The 25,420-nt window shown below is 41.7% G+C and overlaps 1 protein-coding gene across 3 annotated transcripts; it reads left to right on the top strand.

Annotated features, from left to right (window-relative positions):
- Window positions 1–69: 69 nt before the first annotated feature.
- Window positions 70–23,843, top strand: lipeb (lipase, hormone-sensitive b; the record flags this gene model as incomplete). Of its 3 annotated transcripts, XM_084557463.1 has the most annotated exons (14): window positions 70–166; window positions 580–607; window positions 7,038–7,279; window positions 8,080–8,364; window positions 9,135–9,225; window positions 10,591–10,736; window positions 11,105–11,290; window positions 12,186–12,338; window positions 14,741–14,885; window positions 16,275–16,502; window positions 17,603–17,788; window positions 18,728–18,909; window positions 19,743–20,009; window positions 20,659–23,843. In XM_084557463.1, the coding sequence occupies 12 exons, from the start codon at window positions 7,040–7,042 to the stop codon at window positions 21,061–21,063; spliced, it is 2,514 nt and encodes an 837-aa protein (XP_084413589.1). In that variant the 3' UTR covers window positions 21,064–23,843. The 3 variants fall into 3 exon arrangements, with proteins under 3 accessions (XP_084413589.1, XP_084413588.1, XP_084413590.1); XM_084557462.1 differs by lacking the exon at window positions 580–607 and having other exon boundaries at window positions 76–166; XM_084557464.1 differs by lacking the exons at window positions 70–166; window positions 580–607 and adding an exon at window positions 3,586–3,622.
- Between the last annotated feature and the right edge of the window lie 1,577 nt (window positions 23,844–25,420).

The following is a 25,420-nucleotide window of genomic DNA, read 5'->3' as shown; positions in this document are numbered from 1 at the left end:
GGGCGGCGCTTCGGCTCACCCAGGTAGGTATGTAGGAGAGACGTGAGAGGCGGTGCGTAAACAGAGTGGGCGAAGATGGCGTCGAGCAAGAAGGGTGGTGGGAGTAGCAGATTGGAGAAAGGAGTGAATGGGAGACGCTCGTCCAAACATAAAGAAGGTCCAGTGGGTGAGTTTTTACGTGCCGTGCCAACCTCACCCTCTGTCGCTTTTCCCTTTAATAACCCCCCGCCCCTTTAGCCTCCCCGTTAGTCTGCGTTAGCCGCTATGCTAGCTTCTCCCTGGTAGCCTGCCTGGGTTTACATCAGTAGCGTAGATGTTGTGATTGTTGTAAAACAATAAAAAGGGCAGGAACTGAGGACAATATATGCGTGGACTGTCCATTACTGTCGCTGAAACAAATGCACCTAAACCTCTGTCTCTGGCATGTCTGTAGTTGTGAGCAACCGTAGTCAGCTGCATCTTGTGTACCGTTAGTAGTGACGTTAGCAGTGATTGTAATATCAGTTCTTGCGTTATAAATATATGGCACATACATGTGTTTATGTTTACGTTTCATGTTCTGTGCCCTGGTCTCAACAGCTGACAATGACAGGAACCTCCTGAACAGGTACTCCAACATAACCGAGAGGGGATGGGACCAGATTAACCAGATTAAGATAAGAGTGTGAGATATGGAAGGGTTCTTGGTTGTTGTTCTGCCCTGCGCATAAATCCATTAAGAGAACTGATGGTGAAGCCGTCAGAGAAGGCTGACACACGACACATTAAATGAAGCCACTGCTTTACTGGAGCTGGAATAATCCAACCAGTTCTGATTCACCACAATTTAAATTTTTCATCTTTATCTTTTCTACACTTTTTATGCTAATAAAATATTATAAACTACCTATCTGTATACAGTGCATTTATATTGGGCTTAAATCCATATAATAAGAGCATTTTTTTTACCCAACTGTTTTCATCGGATCTGAATACTACAATAATAGTTTTCTTTTCCATTAGAGACATTGCATTATACAACTTAAGTGGGCCCTTCATTTGTCTGGTGTGGAGGGGGTGTGGCGACTCATTGTTGCTAGCTTCCTGTTTCCTGTTGCTTTTTGGTTATGTGTGCGTGTGTTTGTGTGTGTGTGTGTTGGTGTGTGTGCGTGTGTGTTGGACTGTCCTCAGTCTGGGAGAAGGGTCAAACCAACCAACACATGAGTCCACATCCTGTGCTATAGGCTCTTCTTCTTGCCTGTGCAGTGCTCAAAGATTTCTATTTTTAAAACACGGTCCCTATAGATAGCACGTCAGTTATTTGGAAAAGTTGGAAAGTGGACCATACATCACATCTTACCATGCCATCGTAGAAAAGGACAGCATGTGACTTTAAGTGTGTAAATGACAAATGTTGACACTTTGTTCTTTCACAGATAGATGAGGATGACATGCTCAAATGTGGAGTTCCACCTTGCGCAACAGCCAAAGAGTTTTCATGTCCTTGGGCTTGCGCTAACAGAATGGGTCTATTTAGAGTTGATAAAGGGCAAAAAAGGGGCTATGTGCTAGATATAGGGTATCACTAATGATTTCCTTAATCGATTATTTATATAATTCACAAGATTGATTCAGTTCAATGTCGTTTCATTCGGAGACACAGTATTTAAGTTTTGAAACAATCTTGTTTGGTTATGAAAGAGATTTTCTCAAAGTAATGTTGTCATTGGAGATTTGTCGTTCTCCTTAGTATTTTACTTCTAGTTGGCACATCTTGCATATGTTTTTGCTTTTGTCCAGCCCTTCTCTGTCGCCATACTTTTCAAATCCACAGCTCAGCTTTCAGGCCTGACGAGGATCCTGTCACGTTTCGGGCCTACCTCACGAGACTGGTCAAGCGAAACCAGTCTTGCAGGAAGCAGGGAAAGGCATATATCTATTCAATATTAGATCTTTTGAAGGAAAATCATTTCTTCTCAGACCCGGCCCTGAACATTAAGAAAGGGCTCCATTATAGCGACTTCTGTACATTTTGTGAGTGGATGGAACCAACCCCTAATTTCTGGCCATGAATGTAAACGAGCAGGTTTTAAAAGACAAAAGGACAACTCTTTGTTTGCATCTCGAGTTACGTTTTATGGCATGAGTAATAAAAGAACAAACCTACTTGTCCTGTTATTTTTATTTCACCAAACAGTGATGAGTAAAGGAACTACACAAAGAGTGCATGCATGAAGTACAACAGTGTTGGAAGTAGAATAAACTGTGAAACCTAAGTCCTGACTCCTGACACATTCACCTGTCAGTCAGAGCAGCCACACCCTTAATTTTGCATAGCTTTATATACTAACAGGTGTCACAAAAAGAAAAAAATACCTATAGAGACCAAAACTGGTGGTCTCTCAAAACTGTTTTTTTTTTTTTCTTTTGTTTTTTTGTGACAGTGAACCAGGATATACAGGAACAAAGGGCTTAAAAGGAATCTAACCATCATTCAGTTTATTATTTACACCTGCCCCTTTCTTATTGTGACATGTGAATATATCTTTCTCGGCAAACCCTCTGAATAAACAAGGAAAAACAACAATAGGTACAAGAAGAACCAGAACAAAAACAACAGGAATGACAAAATTTTTCATCAGTGGCCTTAGTGACGAGCGTGTGTTTGTGTGTCTGTTTATATTTCTATGAGAAGGTGAGGGGTCATGTCTCCGTTCTGGGCGTTATGGGACTGTCATCTGTGGTATCGGTCAAAAAGTTCAAACTGATCTCATGTTTTCTCCCGGAAAAATATTCTCCAGATTACATTTTCACCATCTGTTTTTAGGATTTCACGTGTTGTCCATGCTCTGCTTTCATCCCTGAACACTGTTATTTCTCAAGAGCTGGCACATATTTCATATTTCTCCTCCTTAAATTAGAACAGAATACAGTTCATATCTCAACAGTCTAACATGGGTTCTACCTAAACATAGCACCCCAGTATTGGTATGTTTAAGGTTTAAGTGAATTTTGTAAAGCATAGTGTTTAGATAATCTAATAATTTTTCAAGTGAATATATCAGACAATTAATGGCTTGTCTGCATATGAAGATGTTTTTAATGTTCATTGTTGGTATGTCTAGACGTGGTCTTTTCTATTTCTAGACAAAATGAGATTTTAAGATGGCATCCGTTTTTTAAAAGTTTAAAGCTAATTAAACTATTTTCGCAAGTTGCATTCTGCCAATGAAGTTGGAAGTTCACTGGGAGTTGCAGCTTGAACAGCCAGTAACAAAGTACACAAGTGTCACTGGGAGAAAGTTTACCGGGCTGGGGTTGTTTTCAGATCCCCTACCATTTTAAAAGAGACATGGGAGGGACTAACAGAGAGGAAGGAGATGAAAAGCGCAGCGCTTCAGAGAAGGATTGATTATGACAGGCTGACATACAGAAGCTGAGAGGCGAAGAGACACATTGTAAAGACAAGGGAGCGACGGACCCAGAGAGACCACCAGTCCATTTGCAAAATCCTATATCTTTCTGCCACCCCTCCCTCCCCTTCTCTTTCTCTCTCTCATTCTCTCTTTCTTTTCTCCATGCTCTCATTGCTTTCGTGGAAGAGAGGAGACTGACAAGGACAGAGCCTTGAACACAGACTCCGGTAAAAAACTTTTTACTTTTTATTTTCCAGCTTTAAGATGGATATTCCTTACCATTTATTGTATGCTGTGCCAGCAGCCTCTTTCAGGTAGTTATATGTAAACAATCCATTCATACCGTCTGTGGGCCCTGCAGGAGTCATTATATGTCTGTAATGTTGCAGGTGCTGGTTATTGTACATGACTTATTAATGCCCACTGTCATCCATATTTAATGTGGAGAAACCAGGTACAGCTTAATGGTTGCAGCGGGCTTACGGTGGCCAATAAAACTGAGAAGGATAATGTTGAAACATGTTCGGTATTTACGTAGCTGGAGGTGGCCTGAGTATTCACAAAAGGCAGATGTGATAAAGCCAGTAGGTTAGTCATGTTTTTCCTCTGGACTCCCATAGGGGACATGCTGTATTGACAGATATCCTGCTTGAACAACTTTATTAGTTCTCTGTTTGAATTATTATCTTGTGTTAAACAAAGATGAAGTTTTCAGTGAACGTTGGTATGTTTGAATTCTGAGTGCACTCTTGATAAGACGGTACTGTTCACCTGCCTGTATTCATCTGCATTATATTTGCATATGATACGCTGCCTGCCGTTAGATAGTGGATTGTGCCTTTGTCATTGAGCCCGTTTGAGGACATCTTATTCTACACCTAAGGTTTGAGGCCTAACTTATTCTGTCAGCATCAGGCCTACTGGTTTGCTCAGATGAGAGCGTTGTTCGCGCTGCTCTAATTAAGCGATGTAATTTTAATTTTGGCTGTGTGCCCTGGCAGGTCGGACTGCTGTAGCATGGCATTTGGGTGATTGCTTGACCCGAACCTGTCACTGTATCCTGTAAGCAAGGCCACACTGCTGGGAATGTGTTTATGCAGACAGATGAAAGTGTATTTATAGATGTTCTTTGTGTGTGTCTAATGGTGTTTCCAGTTTTATGCTGACACAATGAGTTGTGTTGTTGAACATGAAGTGGGTCCTGTGTTGTCAGATTATGAACATTCACACTTTGTTTGTAAGCCACTGACCGTTTGCCAAATCCTGAGATGTAGCAACAATCCCAGAGTCCTGTATGTGCGTCCATTAGTGTTAACTTGTTTAAAAGCACAACATGTTCAGTGAAGAGTTTACCTTGAAATCATTGGATGAGCTTTTGTCTGATAGACTGTTGCTTTCACATTATTGAGTCAGTGTGAAATTAGGCCCAAAGCTTCTCCATTAAGCTTTCCGAGAATAGATAGAACTTGATTTTATAATAAAAAATGCATTACCATGCAGTGCTGCTTGCTGTAGTCTGCTCATCCATCTCTACAGATTTGTTTCAGTATGTCTGTATACCCCAGGGCCGAGGAATGCCTCATACATTCAGTGGGAAATTCACCATGAACTTGAAGGCAATATTTTGCAAACATACACAGTAGGGTCCCTGTTTGCTGACAATTAGACCTATTTTGCTTGTGACTAAAACAAACTGGAGCACATAAGCGAGTGGATGTGTAACGTAACGCGTGACTGATTGCTTTCTGGTTTATTAAAAGGCACAGCCCTGTGATATTTGGGTTTTGAGTTGGGTGTGTTCATGTGAGGCACATTTTCCAGTCCAGTTTGGCCAAAGCGTTTCAGAGGAAATCTGCTTCGCACAATTCAGTTCGTTAGTGACAACAGTCAAAAATTTGAATTCACTGTTGAAAAATATGCCTATCGAGGGGGATGTCTTGTCTTGTAGCACATGAAAAAATAGGTATCCCTGACAGATGAGTGGAGTTAGAGAACGATACAAACCAGGAAAATGAGCAGATGGGCGGCGGTTGAAGGGATTTTTCATGCAGGGTGTGTGTGCATGTTAGAAGCTGTCTGCCTGATAAATGTCTCTTTGCAGATGTCAGGGGGATGCAGTTCCTCCCAGCAAGCTCAAATTGCTTTACTTATTACTCTTTGGGAATGGCAGGTAGTAGCAGAATAATTGTGCGATCAAGGTTCCATTATCACTTTGACCCTTGAAACAATATTTCACTTTAGTAGTGTATGTTAACACTTTAGCATGAAAAGCCAACCTCTGCTCCACATCCTTTGGGGATTTACAAAAATTCAATTTGCCTTTTTTTACTTACATCGATTAGCTAAAACATTAAAACCACTGACAGGAGAAGTAAATAACATTGACCATCTTGTGACAATACAATGTTCTGCTGGCAAACCTTTGGACCTGGCATTCATGTGGATGTTACTATGACATGTAGCACCCACTTAGACCAGACCAGATACCCACACCCTATAGCAATGACACTCCTTGTTGGCAGCAGCCATCCCCAGCAGGATGCAGCCCGACACAGGCACACACACAAAAAAAAAACATGAAGAACAGCACAAGGTGTTGACCTGGCCTCCAAATTCCCTAGATCCCAAACTGATCAAGTATCTGTGGGACCACAGAGGCCCCTCCCCTCAACCCATAGGACCCAAAGGCCCCCACTTTCAAATGATGAGTCAGAAAACATCTTTGGAAGAAGTTTTAGAGTCACAAGGAGTCAACATAATATTGTGAAGGTGATCATAATGTTATTCCTGATGGGTATATTTTGCATTCCTTTTTTGCTGATGAAGTTTTAATAACAGAAGGGATTTCCCTATGAGGAATTAATAAAAGGGATTCTTCGTCCCTTCTTCTTACCCCCCTGTCTATCAGCATGCCAGTCGCCATGTACAGTAAATATCAGCCAGTTCAGCCAGGTGTTATAGAAACCGAGGTCTCAGGTGACTCGACAGAAGAGCACATTCCAACGAAACGGAATCCAATAGGGACATCGTGCTGGATCTGTTACGCTATTATAGGGTAGAGAGAGGTATGAGCACATTTGATAAACACATTCAACTGTGTGAGAGATTGTCATCCGTATACCTCCCTCTGGGACTCTTCTGTGAGCGTGTTTATGTGTTTGTGTGTTTTTGTCAGTGTATGACTAATCTGTGTTTGTTACCAGCAGCATGATGTGAGCTAAGGGCCTCTGCCTTCTCCTTCCTGTTCCATGCATGCCCGCCTAGATCTCAGTGGATTTTGGCTGCTTAGCCCAGGTTTACATCATTTAATTTCAAGGCTTACTTAACACGTTTCAGTCAGTGAGCTCCCATATATCAGGCTATGGGCCTTTAGTAAATAGGAATAAGAGAACATTTTGTAGGATCTACCCAATGATGTCCAACTGGGCACAGTTTCTATATGCTGATTATAGCTGTGCCTGAGGTGCAGAAGATCAGTCAGGGTGTTTCTTTTTATGTTTGCAGGGACAAATTCAACCGTCGAAAATAATACTATACCTTTTATTACAAGATAAGAGCTGAGTACTAAAACAACAGTTACATTTCAAGGTGAAAAGAGAATTTCATATTTCTTCCATTCTCCTTTGTTTTCACTCATTATAGTGATGGACACCAAGGCAGTGTTTGCCGCTCTGTACAGCGTGTGCGAAGAAAATGCCACTTTCTTCTCGGGAGGAGCCAAGGGGTCGCAGGGTGATGCGGCGCGGCGGCTGGTGGAGACCATGAAGCTGATCCAGGAGCACGCTCACAGTCTGGAGCCAGTTATCTCCGGCTTTGCTGCTGTTTACCATCATTTTGACTTTGACCCGCACATACCTGCTAATGGTTATCGCTCACTGGTCAAGGTAGGCTCTGAGATGCTTTAAGGGGCTTTTCGTGTGTAGGAGTAAAGTCTTGGATCTATGTTTTCATTTAACCTCTGGTGCAGCTTGGAGAATAATAATAATGCTGCAATACAATTCTTATTAGAATTCTGTTCACACTGTAAGAAACTACTCACCTGCACATCTTTGCCTTGATATCCTTTTGTTCCAAGGTCAGTCCATTTGTTTTACAGATTGATTTCATGTTGCAAATATGGTTCAAAAAATGAATTCTGCTGTGGAATATCTACATTACTGTATCCAGTCATTCTAATGTACTGTATCTTGTACAGTTATCGATGAAATATCATGACCTTCAGTTGCTGAAGCCCCACACAGCTGAATCAGTCTAGCAGAGCAGTAAATAAATGCGGCTCTGTTTTCTACCCTCTCGATTTCCACATTTCTAATCCTTCTCATCCCTGCAGTACCACTCTCGCTAATCTGTAACACCCTGGTGAAGCAAGTTTTTTACATGCTCGCATTCAAGCACGCTATCGCACATCGTTTTTTTTCCTTCCTTCAAGCTCACTGCACTAATCTTAATTACAAGTTAAACACACCCAGAAGACATGCCTCTTTAATGTGTGCACAATTAAAGAGCTATACTATGCTTTGTTATATGCTGTTAAATCCTGTGTATACATTACATTGTCATTATTTCAAGAACACATGGTTTTGTGGAAATTATATATATATATATATGTATGCTTTGACTTTGTTTTGAGAAGGCGTTTTCATACGGTAAATGTGTTATTCACGTTCTTCGTGCTGTTTTCCAGGTGGTGCGCTGCTGCCTTCTCCACATCATTCACAAGGGCCGCTACATCACAGCCAACCGCCGCAGCATCTTCTTCAGAGTGGCACATAACGCGGCGGAGATGGAGGCGTACTGCAACGCTCTGTGCCAGTTGCGTGCCCTGCTCTACCTTGCTCAGCGCATGCTCCACGACAACAGCCACGGCAACCTCTTTTTTCAGGATGAGAGCGGCCTCAGCGAGAGTTTTGTCCGTGAATATGCATCCATGCACAAGGGGTGCTTCTATGGCCGTTGCCTGGGCTTTCAGGTGAGGGAAACATGAAATAGGAGAACCGTGAAATGGGTTAGCTATAAAGTGGTAGCTGCTTTAGGCTTCATGAAGCACAATTTTAGACAAAGCATAATTAGGACGTGGAGGAATAAGTTAGCTACAGTAGGGGGCTAAAAACACACTCATTTTGTGCATTAAAACAAAAATTACAAACACAGTCAGACAGCAACTCGATGAACTTGTCTACAGTTCTATCAGAGGTCCTGTGTTGGTGTCATAATACATTCTACAGCTCCTACATATTCCTTTTGTGTTAATTACTCTATTCAGACTTGTTATGTGCAGAATAAAACTCCCTACAGGACTCCGTGATCTGTAGCCTATTATTGTGCTGACATCTTAAAATAGAAATTTACCATGGAAAGAGATTTTAAAGCTAGGAAAGAAATACCAAAATATAAATGACTCCTGCTCTCCGTAGCTTCAGGGAAAAGGAGGAAAGTGATGGACTGATGAAGGGAATGATCGCCTTTACTGCCATTCCCTCTGTTCTTAGTTGAGCTTAATGAGATGTGCTGAACCCTCAGCAGACACAGGTCCAAGGAAAAATAAAGAGAACTTTTCTATCACTTTATAATGTCATATACCTCTCTGATATTTTGCTATCCCATCATTTATGTTTCTCTTTCTGTTTGAATGATTGCAGTTTTAAACATAGCCTGTTTGTTGTTTTTAAATTTAATTTCTCAGACACCGGACTGGAATTGATTGTAAATCTTCTTTTTTTTTTTTCTCCATCCCTCCAGTTCACTCCAGCCATTCGACCCTCTCTTCAAACCATCGCTATCGGCCTTGTGGCCTTTGGAGAAAACTACAGGCGCCATCAGTCAGGAATAGGTCAGCATCATCTTGTCTGTAGCTGCAGCCTCTCATCATCCAGCCACATCGTTCACATTCATAGATCGTACTCATCCATCCCAACGGCTCTTCTACATTGCTCCTTGGCCCCTGACTGCTTACCTTTTGATGTTGTGTGTTTGGATTGTAGATGCTCTTTCATCCTTTGGAATACCGAGAGCTAGCTGGTGTGCTTCTTCTATATTTCAGAATGTTTTGAACATGTACACAGTTATGTACAGAGGTAGAGATAGAAGGGCATGCACCATCATATACACATTTGTACTGTTCATGCACGCACACACACACATAAATATTTAACATCCAAAAAAAAAGAATTATCCTACTCTCATGGTTTCTTGTGCTCTCTGCTGCATCACAGTGGAGGCAGGAGGTATTGCACCATATGGTGAGTGTACTGGAAACCCCTCCTCTTCACCACAGTTCTCTGTAGTAAACTGAAGAAGCTTCTTTCCCACAGCTTTTATTACCCTGAATGGTTCTGCACTTATGTCTGTAAGCAGCATTGGCTCTCTTGTGTCTATATTTAGTTTGGAGATTGAAGACACATGGTATCTAAGAATGCAAATCCTTCCCTCATGGCCCCTTCATTTCCCAGAATGATGCTAGATGTATAAAGCAAATGAATGCTTCTGGGTTAACATGATACTTGCGCAGTAGATCTGTAGTGATGACCATGCCATAGCCTGACGCGCACCTTCTCAGAGATGTAACAACACATCACAGTGACACAGAGTGCAAATGCTGTTACCGGTCCAAAATAAATATCCTCTTCCATGTATCAGTGGCTGGACAAGCACAGAAATCCACCCTCCTTCTGCCTCCTACACACTATCTACTCTGAAATCCTCTTTCCTTTGTGTGTTGCAGTGATTTCAGTAAAATTAGCTGCTGTTAAACACTTATTAACCCCAACTGACTCAACTCAACTGACTTGTCCCCATCTAGTGTTTTAGGCCCTGCCTAGTTCAGTTGCAGAAGTATAAATCGAGCTTTACCCCGAGTTTGACAATGATTCTCTGTTGTAGCCAGATCGTCGAGGTTTGCTGTTTGATAAAATTTCTTTCTGTTTTTTGTTAGTGAGTTTATACTTTCTAATTTTGTTGCGTTCATCTGCTAGAGTCCAGTCACTTACAACTTAAATGTCCATTCCTTCCTGTGCCCAGTCCTGCTGCTTTTGGTTTTCTCTTATCTGTTCTACTGAGATTTTTGTCTTTTTCAATTACTTTTCATTTTCCTTCCACAGTCTCATTAAGCATACATATTTTTTCTTTTCCTTGCATGTTCTGCTTTGCATTACTCTGCCTTTCCTCCTCATTATGTCCACCTTCTTCCCTTTCCCAGGTGTAGCAGCCAGCTCTTTATTTACCTCAGGAAAGTATGCCATCGACCCAGAGTTGAGAGGGGCAGAATTTGAACGCATTACCCAAAACCTGGATGTCCATTTCTGGAAGACCTTCTGGAACATTACTGAGACCGAGGTCCTGTCGGTAAGTAGACTATTAATGCTACTTGTCACGCACTCAAACACGCTCTTAGACTTAAGTAATCTATCTGTGGTATCATGCCTGACCTATTAATACAGATACATGCACTTTTTCACTTTAAAGCTGGCTGCCTGGCATATTTTGCTTTCCCCTGGTAAAAGTACCCTACTATCATTATGCATTTGGCCTACAGACTGTTAGTAATAATAGAGTGGAATTCAATTTATTCAATGTGGTTCATGTTTTATTCATTCAGTTTCTTTTTCTCTCCAGTGACCCAACTTGATCTGGAACTTGCACTCTTTCTCTTCTCTCTCTTTTAAACTATATGTCCATCTCTTTTGATTTCTTGTGCACCTCTCTTCTTCTAGAGTCTGGCTAGTATGACATCCACTCAAGTTAAGGTGAACCGAGCTCTTTCTGTGCCCCCCGTGCCCTTTGACCTTCCCCTGGCGGCAAACCACAGAGCATCTGTTACTATAGCTCCACCATCTGCACACATCGGCCCTGCTCCTGTTCAGATGAGACTCATCTCTTATGACTTGCGTGAAGGACAGGTACTTCATCAGTAATCACTTCATACTATTGTGGCCTACTTGAAAATGCAATAAAAAAAGAGCTAAATAAGTTCTGTGAAGAACTAGCTCTTCTATTTATGCATATTTATGTTTCTCTCACCTTTTTTTCTGTGTCTTAAGTACTTGTTGTGTTTATTTAGTTTATGACACTTTCCTTCCATACAGGGAAACCACCTTGCATATACCAGCCATACAGATAAAAAAAAATAATAATAAATTAATTCAGCAATACTTAATGGCATATCTGGTACTCTTCCCAGCTGCTTGAGTAAACAACAGCTTTGAGAGGGGCTTAATCCCTTTCATTATCTTTCCTTCTCTCTCTCTCTCTGTCATAGGTACGACTCTCCCTTTTTCATTTTTATTTTCTGTCTCCCTAATTCTCTGGAGAGACGTCTCCTTGGAGCTTGTTGTCCTCCTTTCTTAGTCGCATGGCACTTACCCAGACATGCTACTGGCAAACAATTGCTGCCACTGATCATACTTCAGCAAAACAACATCTTCCTTTTTAAAATACAAGCGTGCACCGGTAGAAAACAGCACCTCCACCACCACCACCACCCCTTGTTTTTGTAAATGAATGGGAATTAGTACGTTCCTGCAGGCACAGGAAGCAAACTGCTGCAAAACAAGTAGTTAATCCCTCTCTCAAAGGAGCCCTGTTGATCGCACTAGCAATAAAATGGATCAACAATGAAAATAGGCTTTGTTTGGCACCCACACAATCTGCAGACAGTGCATTTGAGAGAGGCAAACATCATTACTGTCATCATGTGAATATTGGATCTAAACAAGAGATCTGGTATATTTGTCCATTTGGTCCATTTTCTGTACTTCTCACTCCTAATTCCTTTTTTTTTTTTACTCTCTCCAGGACAGCGAAACTCTGCTTTCTCTCTCCCGCTCTGAGGGCGGTTCTATGTCTCTGTCTCTGGGGCTGAAAACCAAGCGCCTCCCTCCTTCTCCATGCCTCCTGATCCACTTCCATGGGGGAGGATTTGTGGCCCAGACCTCCAAGTCCCACGAGGTGAGATGGGACTCGATCAGGTTTATTTAAAACAAGTGTCCGATGTAATTTCTTTCATATTACAAGACGATGTAGCATTCTGACTACGTGACATGAGGAAATGTGATATTGACAATTGAATAGATGACAAAAATGCAGGTCTGGGTGGTTTCATATGTTATCTGGCACCCCCATATCACTCTACACCTCTACCATGAAACACCTGGCTCGGGTGTTTTTTTTCTCTCCGGGATTTAAGCCGGTATTCTCAAAGTAGTCATGCAGCTTTGTCTCCTCATCACTTCAATAATGTTTTCTCAGTCTAATTGTAATTGAACCCCAGTTAATCAAAGTGTTTATGATACAGACACTGGCTGACAGCAGAGAAGCAGAGGGGTTACCAGTCTGAGTCTCTTTGTCTGTCAATAGTTAGGCATGTAATGAACCATTGAGCTAATTATTTTGTAATTATTCTCTGAAAGCTTAATAGAGACACCCTGACCTCACTTTGGGATTTCTTCACTCGTTAGGTGCATGCAAAGCCAGCCTTTGTCTGGCACGTATATTGTTGCTTCCTGTAATTCGCTTCATCCTCCCTGTTTGTTCTGTGTGGATGTGGTCATCTGTGACTGTGTGTCGCCTTTATGTGGCATCAAGCTACTTATAGCTGCTGCAAAACATGGCTGTGTGAAATCGCAAAGGACATAGGCATCTATGATCTGCAGCTGCATAGCAACCAGAGGATGAGAAGGAGCAATCAGCGAAGGGGTGAGCAGGGCTGTCATGTCGAATTAACGAAGAACTGTAGAGAAAGCTTATCCTGGGTACTATTGGAAGACTTGTCAGACTGTCCTTTATCCCTCCTCTTCTATTTTTTTTTTTTTTTTTATTACATCCTCGCTCTCAATTTTTCTAATTTCTTAGAAAATCCTTTTTGTTAGGACTTGGTGTCCTTTTTGACATCTCATTATTGTCTTATTTGGGCACCATATGCCTCCTTCCTAATTTTCTGGGTGCCTTCTGTTCTCTTAATTCCTCACGCAAGCCCAAGAAAGAGAGAACAGAACAATGAACGTTTCTCTAAAGGTGGAGACTATTGTTGTTCTCTATATCTCCTCTAGTTCTGTATCTTTCCCTCTGCCCTGGTCTCCTGTCCTGTGGACAATATAGGGCTTGACTGTCGATGCAGGACCCTGTGATGCTCCCATGGTACAATAATTCACATTCACAGGAATGGAAGTAATAAAATCTGTGCATTTAGCAAATTGGGCGCAGACAGTAGATGTATAAGATCGCAAATTAAATGCTTTGCCTGTGTGAGAATGAGTGGGACTGCAGCTCCTGTTAATTCTAGCTCTGAGCACAGATCTGGGACCCTTTCACTTGGTGTGTGTGTTTCTTTCTGAATAGTACATGTGGGTATTCGTTGACTTTCCTGAGTCATGTAAAGTTAACCACCCTGTGTCCCGCCCGACAGAAAAACACATACACAACTGTTCTCTGCCTCATGGGCCGTTTTTCAATGCTTAGCTTCTTTTATGCAGGCCGCTGAACTGTCTGACTGACAGAACTGCCCGTGGGTTCAGGCGCATGTTGACACTCATTGTGCACTGCCAACAATGGCTGTTGTTCTCACTTAGCTGCAAACGCTCACACATACTTTAAGTGATTCGCACAAACCCATACTGCCTGGCCTGAAAGATGCTTGACATACCTGCACACTCACTTGTCAGTGGTCTCTCTCCAAGATTTATTGTGACAGCACAACTGACTGCTGGAGCTGCTGCTTTGCTGTCTTTTTCATACTGAATCACTGGTCGCTGAGATGACACACAATCCTTTATCTGGCATTGAGAATGGAGATCTGTCGCTTTCACTGTCGGCTCTGTCATAGCAAGTCCATAATGTGTTGGGAAAAGATAAAAACTGAGGATGCCTTTCTCATACTTTGGACCAAAAGTGCAGTAACACTTAACATGACTGTAATAGCCCAAACAAAGGGAAACACTAAGTATTCTGATAGTCGGTGTTTGTAGATTGACCCTGTAAATCAACTCTGCCCCTTTGTCTTTGTCTTCTTTCTTTATACCCTGCAAAATGGGCCACGTGGGTACCTTTGTTATTACGGTTTAAGAAAGAAGAAATGGAGGTGACTGTGAGGGCAGTGCTCATTCTCCCTTTGTCTAGACAGTAAGCCGGAAAGCAGACAGATGACATCAGAGAGACACATCATTTTCATAACTTTTTCTCCACCACCACACGCCTTTCTTCCACCACAGGTCTTTTTGTGTCACCTTGGCTTTGTGTTTTATTGTGGCCCCTGTTTTTCCTCATAAATTTAACAACATATAATATAACCACTGTGATGGTGTTTTCCATTCATAAAGTCACCCCTCAATGTCCCTGTCTTCTGTCTTGTGCAGCCCTATTTGAAGAGCTGGTCCCAGGACCTTGGTGTCCCCATCCTGTCAATAGACTACTCTTTGGCCCCTGAAGCCCCCTTCCCAAGAGCCTTGGAGGAGTGCTTCTACGCCTACTGCTGGGCTCTGAGAAACCACCACCTACTAGGTACACAAATCACAAAGCGGGGTCCTGGTTTGTAAACTCCCACGGTTCACACTTCATGTCAGCGCAGAAACTAAACCATGCAGTCATCCAGGAACTCTCAGTAGACCTGTGCGATAAAATTGTGGACATATTTCAGGGTGAGGGTAACAATTTCTAAAGCCTTGAGTGCTCCCAGGGGCACAGTGGCCTGAATAAATGAAATGAGCTAGCAGTATCCTTCCTAGAGTTTGCTGTGTGATGAGGCAAAGAATTTGCCTATTTGGGCAATCTTGCTGAGCTTTATATCTGGCAAACACCAGGCATAGCTCATCACCTGCTTCCCTCACTGTAGGATACATTAAAGCATTATCTCTCCTCTCTCTTATACCTGCCTCTCAGTGTCCAGGTCAGGAATTCGAATCAGAAGTGAGGGAAGGACATGTAAGGTGTAAGGTTGGTCCTTACACCTTACAGTGTAAGTACAGTGAGTTGAGAATGGAGTGATGGTTTACCTGTCAGGATGTTAATGACCTAAAGCAAACAGCTAAGACAGTGCTGGAGAGGCTTTGGATCAGTTCTCTGTATTTATTATTATTATTGACCTAGCCAAAGCCAGATTTAAACCACTGAGAACAACAGTGGAGAGAACTTAAGGTGGCAGTTCACATGCTTCCCACCAAACCTAGCCAAATCTAGGAGAATCTTTCAGGAAGCAAGGGATAAACAGCTCACATTCCTTCATCCCAAGTAGACTTGTGAATCAAAAGTTTTATTTTTAGATTTATTACATCCTTTGTGTGTACTAGTAGTGGCATACACCTTAGATGGGCTGATGAGAGAAGGAACTCATTAGACTTAATGACCGGACGGAGTGACGGGATAAAACTCACCTACTTCAATGTGAAAATGTTTGTGGAGTGCTTTTGTAAATCCTCAGTTGCTTTCCCCAATTCCCTGTACTCTCTGAGAGGATTTATTTAACACCTTGAACGTGACTGCACTGCATGCTCCTTGCACTTAACTTGCTGTTCTGCAGTATCACACAAAATGTGATGCTTAGTATTCAGACAGAAACCTGAAGACATCTGCTTGTTTTGGATACATCTGACCGCAGATGTACACGGTGTCAAATCAAAAGTGCAATGTGTTAGTATTGTAGTGCACAAAGACATTATTGCAACACCCATTCATAGCAGCTATCCTGTATGTTATCAGTGTGGTGGACGTAAAATGTACCGTTAATTGTTGTCATGTGGCTTCTTTGCACCAGAGTAGATTTCAGTTTGAGGAAAAAGGTCTTATTTCTCCGTATCTCCTGTAATTTGTATTTCCTTTCAGAAAAAAATCATTGTATTTCTCTGCTTATTTGTTTATTTTTTTCTCATCACCAATCCCTTTTCCTCTCTCCAGGATGGACTGGAGAGAAAGTGTGTCTGGCCGGTGACAGTGCAGGAGGCAACTTATGTGTGACGACATCGATGCGCGCTGCTGCGTTTGGTGTGCGAATGCCAGATGGCCTTGTGGCAGCCTATCCAGCTACCCTGCTGACGGCCTACGCATCGCCCTCCCGTCTGCTAACACTTATGGATCCCCTGCTGCCGCTCAGCGTGCTCTCCAGGTGTCTCAGCGCCTACGCAGGTATGTGTGTGTATTTTCAAAAAAAGTTTAGTTCTTTGTTTGATAAAGTTGAGAGAGAATTGAGTTTAAATTTATTCTCCTAATGTTTCTTACTTTCAAGCATATCAGCAGGTTTCAGCAGTCTACAACTCCACATCTTATATTATATTAATGTATTGGTCTGAAGCAGCTGTAATAGTAGTGACAGCAACTTTTGGTCTAAAGGATTATGTCAATAATTTAAAATATTTTCTTTCCAGGAGGGAACGAGTTATGTCCATTATCAATTAATCGCCCTAATTCATGAACTAAACAACCATTTACTCTATAAAAATGTCTTGAAATGATTTACCAAGTCTGACCAAAAGCCAGAGAACAGTGTACCAGCAACGGATTTATGATATGAAAACGCGAGCATTGACAGCAGCTCAAACAATGGATTTATTAGCAAAATAAAGTACATCTTCTAAAGACAATTTAGTGAATCGGCTCATTTCTGCACTGGATGTCTTTTAGATTTAGAACGGTGTCATATTAATCAGAAAAGAGCTTGCTTTGCTCTTGGATCTTATTGTTGTCTCTACTTTTTATGTGGTTCACACTGTATAGTAAGCAAAATACTCCAGTCGTTATGGATAATAAAAGGGTTAGGGTTAGTGTTCTTGAGTATGATACTGTACCTCATATTAATGTTAATCATGGAACTAATGGTTTTCCAAAATATTTGTTTCATTGTAATTTATAGCTGTGTTGTGTCTGGCAAGTCTCAACAGCAACTTGGTTTATTAGCATATGGGTGTTTGTGCATTTGTTGTTAGTAACGCTTGTAAAAAGCCTGAGAAACTCTTGTATTCCCTCTGATAAATTGATGTTTCACGCGGGGAGAACTGCAGAGAACTGATGACTGCACAAACTGGCAGATATTGCCTATGCTGTGGTGTACAAATAGCTGTGTGGCAGATTTAATTTTTTTTTACTTGACTGTTATACCTTTCCTATTACTGCTTTCCCATTTTCTCTGTTATTACTAATTTGTGCACACTGAAGAGTAACAAATACGCTCATCTCTTTTGTACACCTATTTTCCCATTCTAAACTTTCCCTTATGTCTCCTTCTCCAGGGGGTGAACCGCAGACCGAGAAGCAGGTGGAGAAGGTGAGCACACTGAGCCTGGTGAGGAGAGACACTGCGCTGATGCTGCGAGATTTCCGACAGGGAGCCTCCAACTGGATCCACTCCCTGCTGGATCCCAACAGAGCCTCAGCCTCCCCCAGCACAGCTGCAGAGGCATCACCAGGAGCCACTGGTATACCACTGTTATAGTTTTCATTTGTGTGTGCATGTGTAATGAGAACTTTAGATTAGATATGGGTGGCATTAATGTACTTCACTTGGAAGTTATTGAATTTTCTATTAAGTTTTCCATAGATGCAATCTGCACGTGTCTTTGATCGCACCTTGCGACTCACATTACTATTCAGATTTGTGTGTGTGTACCTCCCACATGTTCAGTGTGTTGATTAAGCCAATTTATGATAAGTGTTATGAGTCCAACAATCCCCCATTAATTCCCCTAAAGTTACTTTATAACCCATATGGAGGAGGTCACCAACGTGGATCCCCATTATCCAGCATCCAACTCACCAATTAACGCTTTATCCCCCCTTGTTGTATAACACTCCTGGAGCCCCATTCATATCAATTCACCTCTTTGGAGCAGCAGGGCTGTGACAGTAATTGTTAATTGCAGTCACCGTAAATCTGGTGGCGCACTGTAATTTCCCCGGTGTCCCCTTAGCTAGGTGACACTCCCACTGATACAAGCCCAATTTAATGAGAGTGTCATTGGTGGGTGTACATTATTAAAAGGCCATCATGGTGCTGAGATGGTTCATTATTAAAGAGATGGGAGATCGGCAGCGCTTTGTGAGGAGACTAGCCATGACGACTCTTACAGCTGTGTTTTGACAGCTCAGGGCGGGCTGATGATATCACCATGACAGCACTTTTTGAAATTCTTCCACCTACTTCTCATCTCTTCTTCCGGAGATAGCACAATTTGCATTTTAGGCTTTTAACTGCTGGCTGTCAACCAGGGGACATATGATAATTAGACGCAGTAGAATAAGTGATACTGATTGTGTGTTATTGTCAGTGTCCTCAAACTTTTGCTCTTAATCGGAATTTTTTCAGGAGCTTAATTTTTATGTTTGTCTCATTCATCACTCTGCTCCCTCCTCCCTAGATGCAGTGCGGAAGAGCGTTTCAGAGGCATCCATCTCTTCTCCTCATGCTGACCCTCCTGTACCAAAAGAGACCTCAGAGCTCCCCAGCAGGAAGTTATCTGTGAAGAGCCAGACATGCCAGGACTTGGGATCCCACAACAATTCCATTCCTCACAGTCCACCGCTCCATTCTGAACGCACTGTATGTCACGCTTGAACATGTTTACATTGAGATTAGCTTGCTTTCAGCTGATGCTCTTATCCGGAAGTAGTTAACAGAGTTAAAACACAGGGGTGTTAGTGGGGATTGTTGTGGGAATGTGTGTGTAATAGGATGGTGTTTGTATCACTATTGCATTGTGTTACTGTGGTAGCACATACACTAATGTCAGAACGATACAGTGTGGCACCATTGCAATGAAGAGGAAATCTCACTGGCTACTTGTCTATGATCAGATTATCTCTGCTTTCATGCAGCTTGTGTTAAAAGGATTTGGCTGGATGAATGTTGGTTGTAGATTTTTTAAGAAGTCGAACATTTTTGAATAGAAATATTTTGGCTCTGTATCATACAATGCCGCCTACCCTGCAGTAATGTGCATGTTTCACTTTGATGAACTCAACTGAGATTATGTCACCTGTCCCTTCCAAACAGATTGGGCTATAAAATGCTGACAGAATAACAAAACTTTGTAGTTGTGCGCGTGCGCTTGCAAGGTGTGGCAGATTATCCCTGCTTGAATTTTTTTCTCAGGCAGACTGGATTAGTGGCTGGCTTGGGAAAAATAGCAAGCAGAGGGGACGTAAGATATTAAATATGCTGTTGCTCCTTGTAGTGGGGGTTCAGCCAATAGTCAGGAACTCAGCCAAGGTTTTAGAAGATTTTCACAAGGGCAAAGTGTTATGTGTGCTTGTGTATAACCGAGTGTGCTTGTATTATATATTAGGCATTTCTCTTATTTTCTTGACATCACGTTCTACTTTGACCACTGTCTAACCTCACATGCATATTTTCTCATCTCCTGTCTTATTTAGCCAGAAGATGTGAGTTTCTTTCTCTCCAAGGATGGCGATCCACCCATGACCGGTGACCTGTTTTCAGTAGCCATACCACCCCCTGCTGGTGAGGAGGGATCCGAGCTGGGGCACCCAAGGGAGTTTCCTCTGGGGTTTGAGCCACTGCGCTCAGAGCAGCTGGCTGAGATGACATTGCAGACCTCTCCAGTTGTCAAGGATCCTTTCTGCTCACCTCTGCTGGCCCCCGATAGCATGCTGAAAGGGCTGCCGCCCGTACACCTAGTGGTAAGAGGGAAGATAAATACACTGGTTCAGAGGTTACTCACACAAATGTGGTATTTGGTGATCAGTCAGTCATTGCATTAAAGCGTTTTGATTTTGGGTATTGCAACTGTTAACATTTTATAGCACACTATCAGCTTCTATGAGTTTGATTTGAGCATTCCAAGAGTACCAACAAAAATATTTCCATTCCTTCTTCTATTAGAGTCAGCTTTGGAGCTGTCAACTAAAACGCATCCTTTCTCACAGATTTGTAGATCTTTTTTTATCACTTTGTGAAAACTTCTTCTTAACTTATATAGTATATGTTTGAGGCGAAACAAAGTAGACTCGAAATATAAAAAGAGACAGACAATAGAGAGTGGTACTTTTTTTTGCAGATATCACAATGACACATTGGGTTGGGAGGGAGGGATGAGGCTGAAGCCTGCACTTGTTTTAGAGAAGGGTGTTCATATGAAAATGAAGAAATTGATGCTTTAAAGTGTCTAGTGAGTCAGCAAGAAAATAAAAGCAGGGACAAAGGATGGTGGGATGCTAGGCTTTCTTGTCTTCATCCCTTAATTAAGATTCTTGACATGTCTGAAGGGAATCTAAATTTGCTTTTCACCATTTCCACCCCTTCCCTTTCTCTCACCATTTCCCTTCTCAGGCTTGTGCATTAGACCCCATGCTGGATGACTCTGTGATGTTTGCCAAGCGTCTGAGGAACGTAGACCAGCCTGTCACTCTGTGCATTGTGGACGACCTCCCGCATGGCTTCCTCAGCCTATCGCAGCTCTCCAGGGAGACGAGGGAGGCTGCCAATGTTTGCGCGGAGCGAATTCGCGCTGTCTTCACCCAGAAGGACACGCCTCCTGAGCCACGCAAGCACCGCAAGCTGGAACGGACCGATAGGGGGGTGTCGGCTTCTTCTGGGGAAACTGGTCCACTCTTTGTTGGCCCCAATGAGGGAGAAGAACTAGCTGTTGGGAGAGGGGCTAAAATTGCTGAAGGGGAAAGCCCAGTTGCTGTGGCAGCCCAGAATAACACTGATGCTGGTGGCATTGGGGCTTAAATAAGGTTAGATAAAAAAGAGGACTGTAGTTCACCCGAGGAGGGAAGAGAGAAAGAGCAAATGAAAGTCAGACAAATTTAGGCAGAGCAATGCCTAATGGAAGACGAAGAAGGCATCCTCACAAACAGAAAGGGGTGTCAGTTGAGGAGATTGACCAATGCACAAAGAGAAAATAGAAAAGAAGCGCTGAATTATAGCTTCTCTGCTTTACAATCCTTGCCACTTGTCGGTGCACTGTTGTGCACCAACGCAAATCTGGCAGACAAAAGAAACACACCCACAAAAGAAAAAAGTCATGGTTTAGAATAAATGAAAATAAAGCAGCTACTTAGATCAAAGACCAGCACTCATCCACATATGCATCACACATACTTAACAGACTTCCCGTTAGGCAACGGTGGCTCAGACATAATGCGACGCATAACATTCTTGAGACGAGGCTGAATGGGTGATTCATCTGGGCCATGGCAGTCATTTGAGGCCCTAATCAGATAGTGGTAGAAACACTATATGCCTCTGTGCAGATTTATCTCCATCAAAATGGCCATTTGTCCTTTAGGGAGCCACTCTAAATCACACTTAATAACTCCACATTGTGTTCTTCATTACGCCAGTTTGGGAGTCAATATAGCTCACTTTGTGGATAGTAACTCTGTTGACTCTCTCTCCAAACAGAATTACAACGCTAAAACACAACAGAGTGAAAGACCCAAAACTGGATTAAGTGATTTACTTCTGCATTGACATTCTGTTGCAGTTCTTAATCATATTATTAATCCAATGGAGGAGTATTAGTTTTGTTATTTATGTCAGTTTTTATTGCTGTTATAGTTCCTAAGTCATGGCAGACTTATATTTTGATTTGTACAATTTTTTTAACGTAATCTTATGGTTTATTCCACATTTTGAAATGTGCTCCATATTTACCTCTGCTTCTTCAGCTAGAGCTGCTCTGACAGACCTGGCCTTTCCAATTAAGCTCATATCCCACTCTCTGGACACAGTGCCCTGTCTGGATGTTGCCTTGTGCTTTTTGTAGTGCTGATATTACTAATACAAAGACCACGTTTTGATGATTGCTACAATTACATTTGTGGAGAGGTATTAATTTAGAGACTAGTACAAGAAAATATAGGCCCCGTCTTTGTAAGCCTGTCAAGAATAATCGCAGGTCTCAGACGTGTAAAGAGGCTAAATGTTTTTATTATTTTAAGATTTCTGTTGTGCAGCGTTCTCTTTCTGCACGAACAGAGAAGACAGAAGGAAGCGGCAAAAAGCCCATCTATCAATGCACATTTTAAACTTCACTGCACTGACTTCCTCTCAGGTTGTTCTGGTTTCCTCACCAGGTGTTATTGCCCACTACTTTCCCTCACAGTATGCACTCTGTCACAGAACCACTTCTCTCTAGCCAATGGATTTTGGGCCTGACAACCCATTTTTACAAATCAAGTCAAAAGTCCAAGACGTTAAACAAGAAGACCGATTGCAAAAGTGCTGTGTAAAAGCACTTGAATTTGGCCAACTAAAAGTGACTGGTGGTCCAGATATTTTGGCTCCTTCCTGTCATATTTGGGGGTTGACTTTGTTTTCAATAACCTGAGGACACTCCTCTGAGCGTGTTGCCATCAAAGCACTTTGAAGTACACAAAAATGCCCTTCGGAGGTTCGTTCTCTCTATCAGGTCCAACTAAATATAGATGCCAACAATGCTGGCACTGTCCTGCCCTTGCCTGGTAACAGTGCTGGGGTTGCCAGGTCTATAGAGAGGGATGCTGTGTGATGAATAGGATTTAGCTGATGCTCCGAGTGCAAAATCCTCCCTCTGTAGAAGAGCAGGATTTCCAGCAGCAAAGTCATGCTACAGGATTAGACTATACTCAGTTCTGTCAACTCAAAGTACTTACTGCAATATTTTTTAGTCAGATTGATGGAGAGAACCAGGCCTGTGAAGATAAAGAAATTTATACAGTCTGTCAGAGATGTCGGCCTTAAGTCTGTGCTTGCTTAACTAGCCGCCGTTTATGCTCACCGTGCACTTTTGCAGTATGTGGTTTGTCGATCAGTGCAAGTTTATTTTAAGCTTAAGCTCGCACGTATACATGTCGTCGTTGTTTGTTCTGTGCTTCGCGCTTGTGCCTGCGGCTCAAGTGGAGTCCAGTTGTGCACAGTCACGGGTGCAGACATGAGCTCAATCTGTGTGTGACGTGTTCACATAAAGTTTGGTATGGCACTTTACAGTCAAGAGACTTCACAGTATTAATCATCTGTTGTTGAGAGCAATCTCTGAAATGTAGTCAATCCTCTATGGGACAACAATTTTTTACCTCCGTCATAGTGTACTGTCTATCAGCTTCATCTAAACACCACTACATAGGAATTCTTGTACATGTTACATGTATGACTAAAAAACAAAACAAAAAAACAAAGCGTGTCAAATTGAATCACTTGCTGTGTACTGGCCTTCATATGCCTCTTACCCTAGATGACCCATCATGCATTAGGATAACCTGACTGCAGGTGATTGACCAGAGAGCCCATCTGGTGTTTTGCTGGACTTTTTTATTCTTTTTGCTGAAATGGTCTATGGTATCTTTAGTTTTCCTGTTGCTGACACATTTGTAGATTCTTCTGTTGCTTATGTGCTGCCTACTGAAATATTCATTTCAGTATTGTTTTAATTAGCGCTGCTGCTTCTGTGTTTTCATGACTCACGTGTTTGTGAACAACTTTATAACCACATTATTCACCACTGTGTGTATAGAAATGCTTGTTGTACTTCAGTATACTACTACTTTTTTTTTTTTTTTTTTTTTTTTTTTTTTGAGATGTTCAGTTTTTAAGTTGTGCAGGATACCTCAACGGTTTCACTCCTCGAAAGCTGTTTTCACTTGACATTTCCTTTGCCCCGGGCTGATTTGCGCAAAGTGCGACGCAACGTGCAATACTGCTACAAATATGAGCTCGCTGCTTCAGCCATTAGGGCAACATTGACTGCAAAGTTATGTAGTTACACTGCTGCATCACTTAATTTTTCTCTCCACACTCCTCTTGCTTCCTCAGTCAGAAAATGCGGTGATGCTGTTTATTGTTGTGCAATGTATTAGAATCACCTGAAGCTTGGACTTCACAGATAATATACTTACATATAGCAACACTCGATTTGAAGTAGATTTGAGATTCCTTGAAGTCTGGCTCTTCCACAGATGCATCAGTGCATGAAACTGACCTCAAGCACTTCTCAGAAATGTTTCCTTGTGTTAAATATTCAGTGATATATGCTCCAGGCTTTAAGCCGAACCAAACACTGCAGCCAGAGTCTTTTAACGGTGTGCAGTGCTTGCCATTAAATATTCACTGTTAACTGTTCATCATTGAAAATGCAGGTGCTGGTTAGTGTCACAGCCTGTCTGTTCTCCATATGCAATACTGCACTGCATCAGTTCTGATGTAGAATATGATTAGCCTTTACAAAAAAAAAAAAAAAAAAAAGCCATAGACTGGAAAATATGATTTATGTTGTTGTTGAAACACCACAAGTGCAAACATGTGAATAAAAAAAGAATGTATAGGAAACATTATTATTCATGTAGATAGTTTTACTTTCAAATCTGCTAATCAGATTGAATGCAAATGTTTGACTGCATTTTCTATACAGGCTCCATACTAGAGCGATGTATCAAAGGCGCTACGAGTAGGATAGTTTCTTCCTTTGTTGATTTTTGTTGATTTTTATCTAAATAAATATATTCTCCCATGAAACCCTCCTGTTGTGCCTAAGTGTTTATTGATCAAACTAAAGGTTAACCGAAGGTCACTGAGAATAGGAAACGGAGATTATAATTTAATTCAATCTTTCTGACAGGATATTTTTTCATTTTTTGCCTTTTTTTTTTTTCAAATGGATTTAGATTTCTGTATTCTTGTATGTAAACAAGATTACGGATTGCATTTGTAAATACCAGGGCCACCTAATTGAATTTTAGAAATATTTAGATTGAGTCAGGACTTTGGAGAAGGTCACTAAAAACAGTGACCTTCTGTTCAAGACAAAGTGGTCAGTCAAATCCAGTAATGCACAACGCAGATATTCATGTGTCTGATAATCAGATGAGCAAAATAAGCACATAGGTTACATTTAAAGGAACTTGTATCTAGTATTTCCATTTTATTATACTTCTCTGTATATTTAAGAATGAACTCATGCTATTATACTTCACTACATTTCTGATAAAACTATTTTGCAGATCATGATTAAGTCTTTAAATCTCCTGTCTTCATCATTCTCCAACCTGCCAAAGATATCTCTTGTATTCATTCATTATAGCGGCTAACTCCAGTAGAACTACTGCTGTCA

The sequence above is a fragment of the Chelon labrosus genome (genome assembly GCF_963514085.1).
Source record: "Chelon labrosus genome assembly, chromosome: 12".
Taxonomy (NCBI): Eukaryota; Metazoa; Chordata; class Actinopteri; order Mugiliformes; family Mugilidae; genus Chelon; species Chelon labrosus.
The sequence above is the reverse complement of the archived record's forward strand: the minus strand, read 5'-3'. Positions and strand labels throughout refer to the sequence as shown.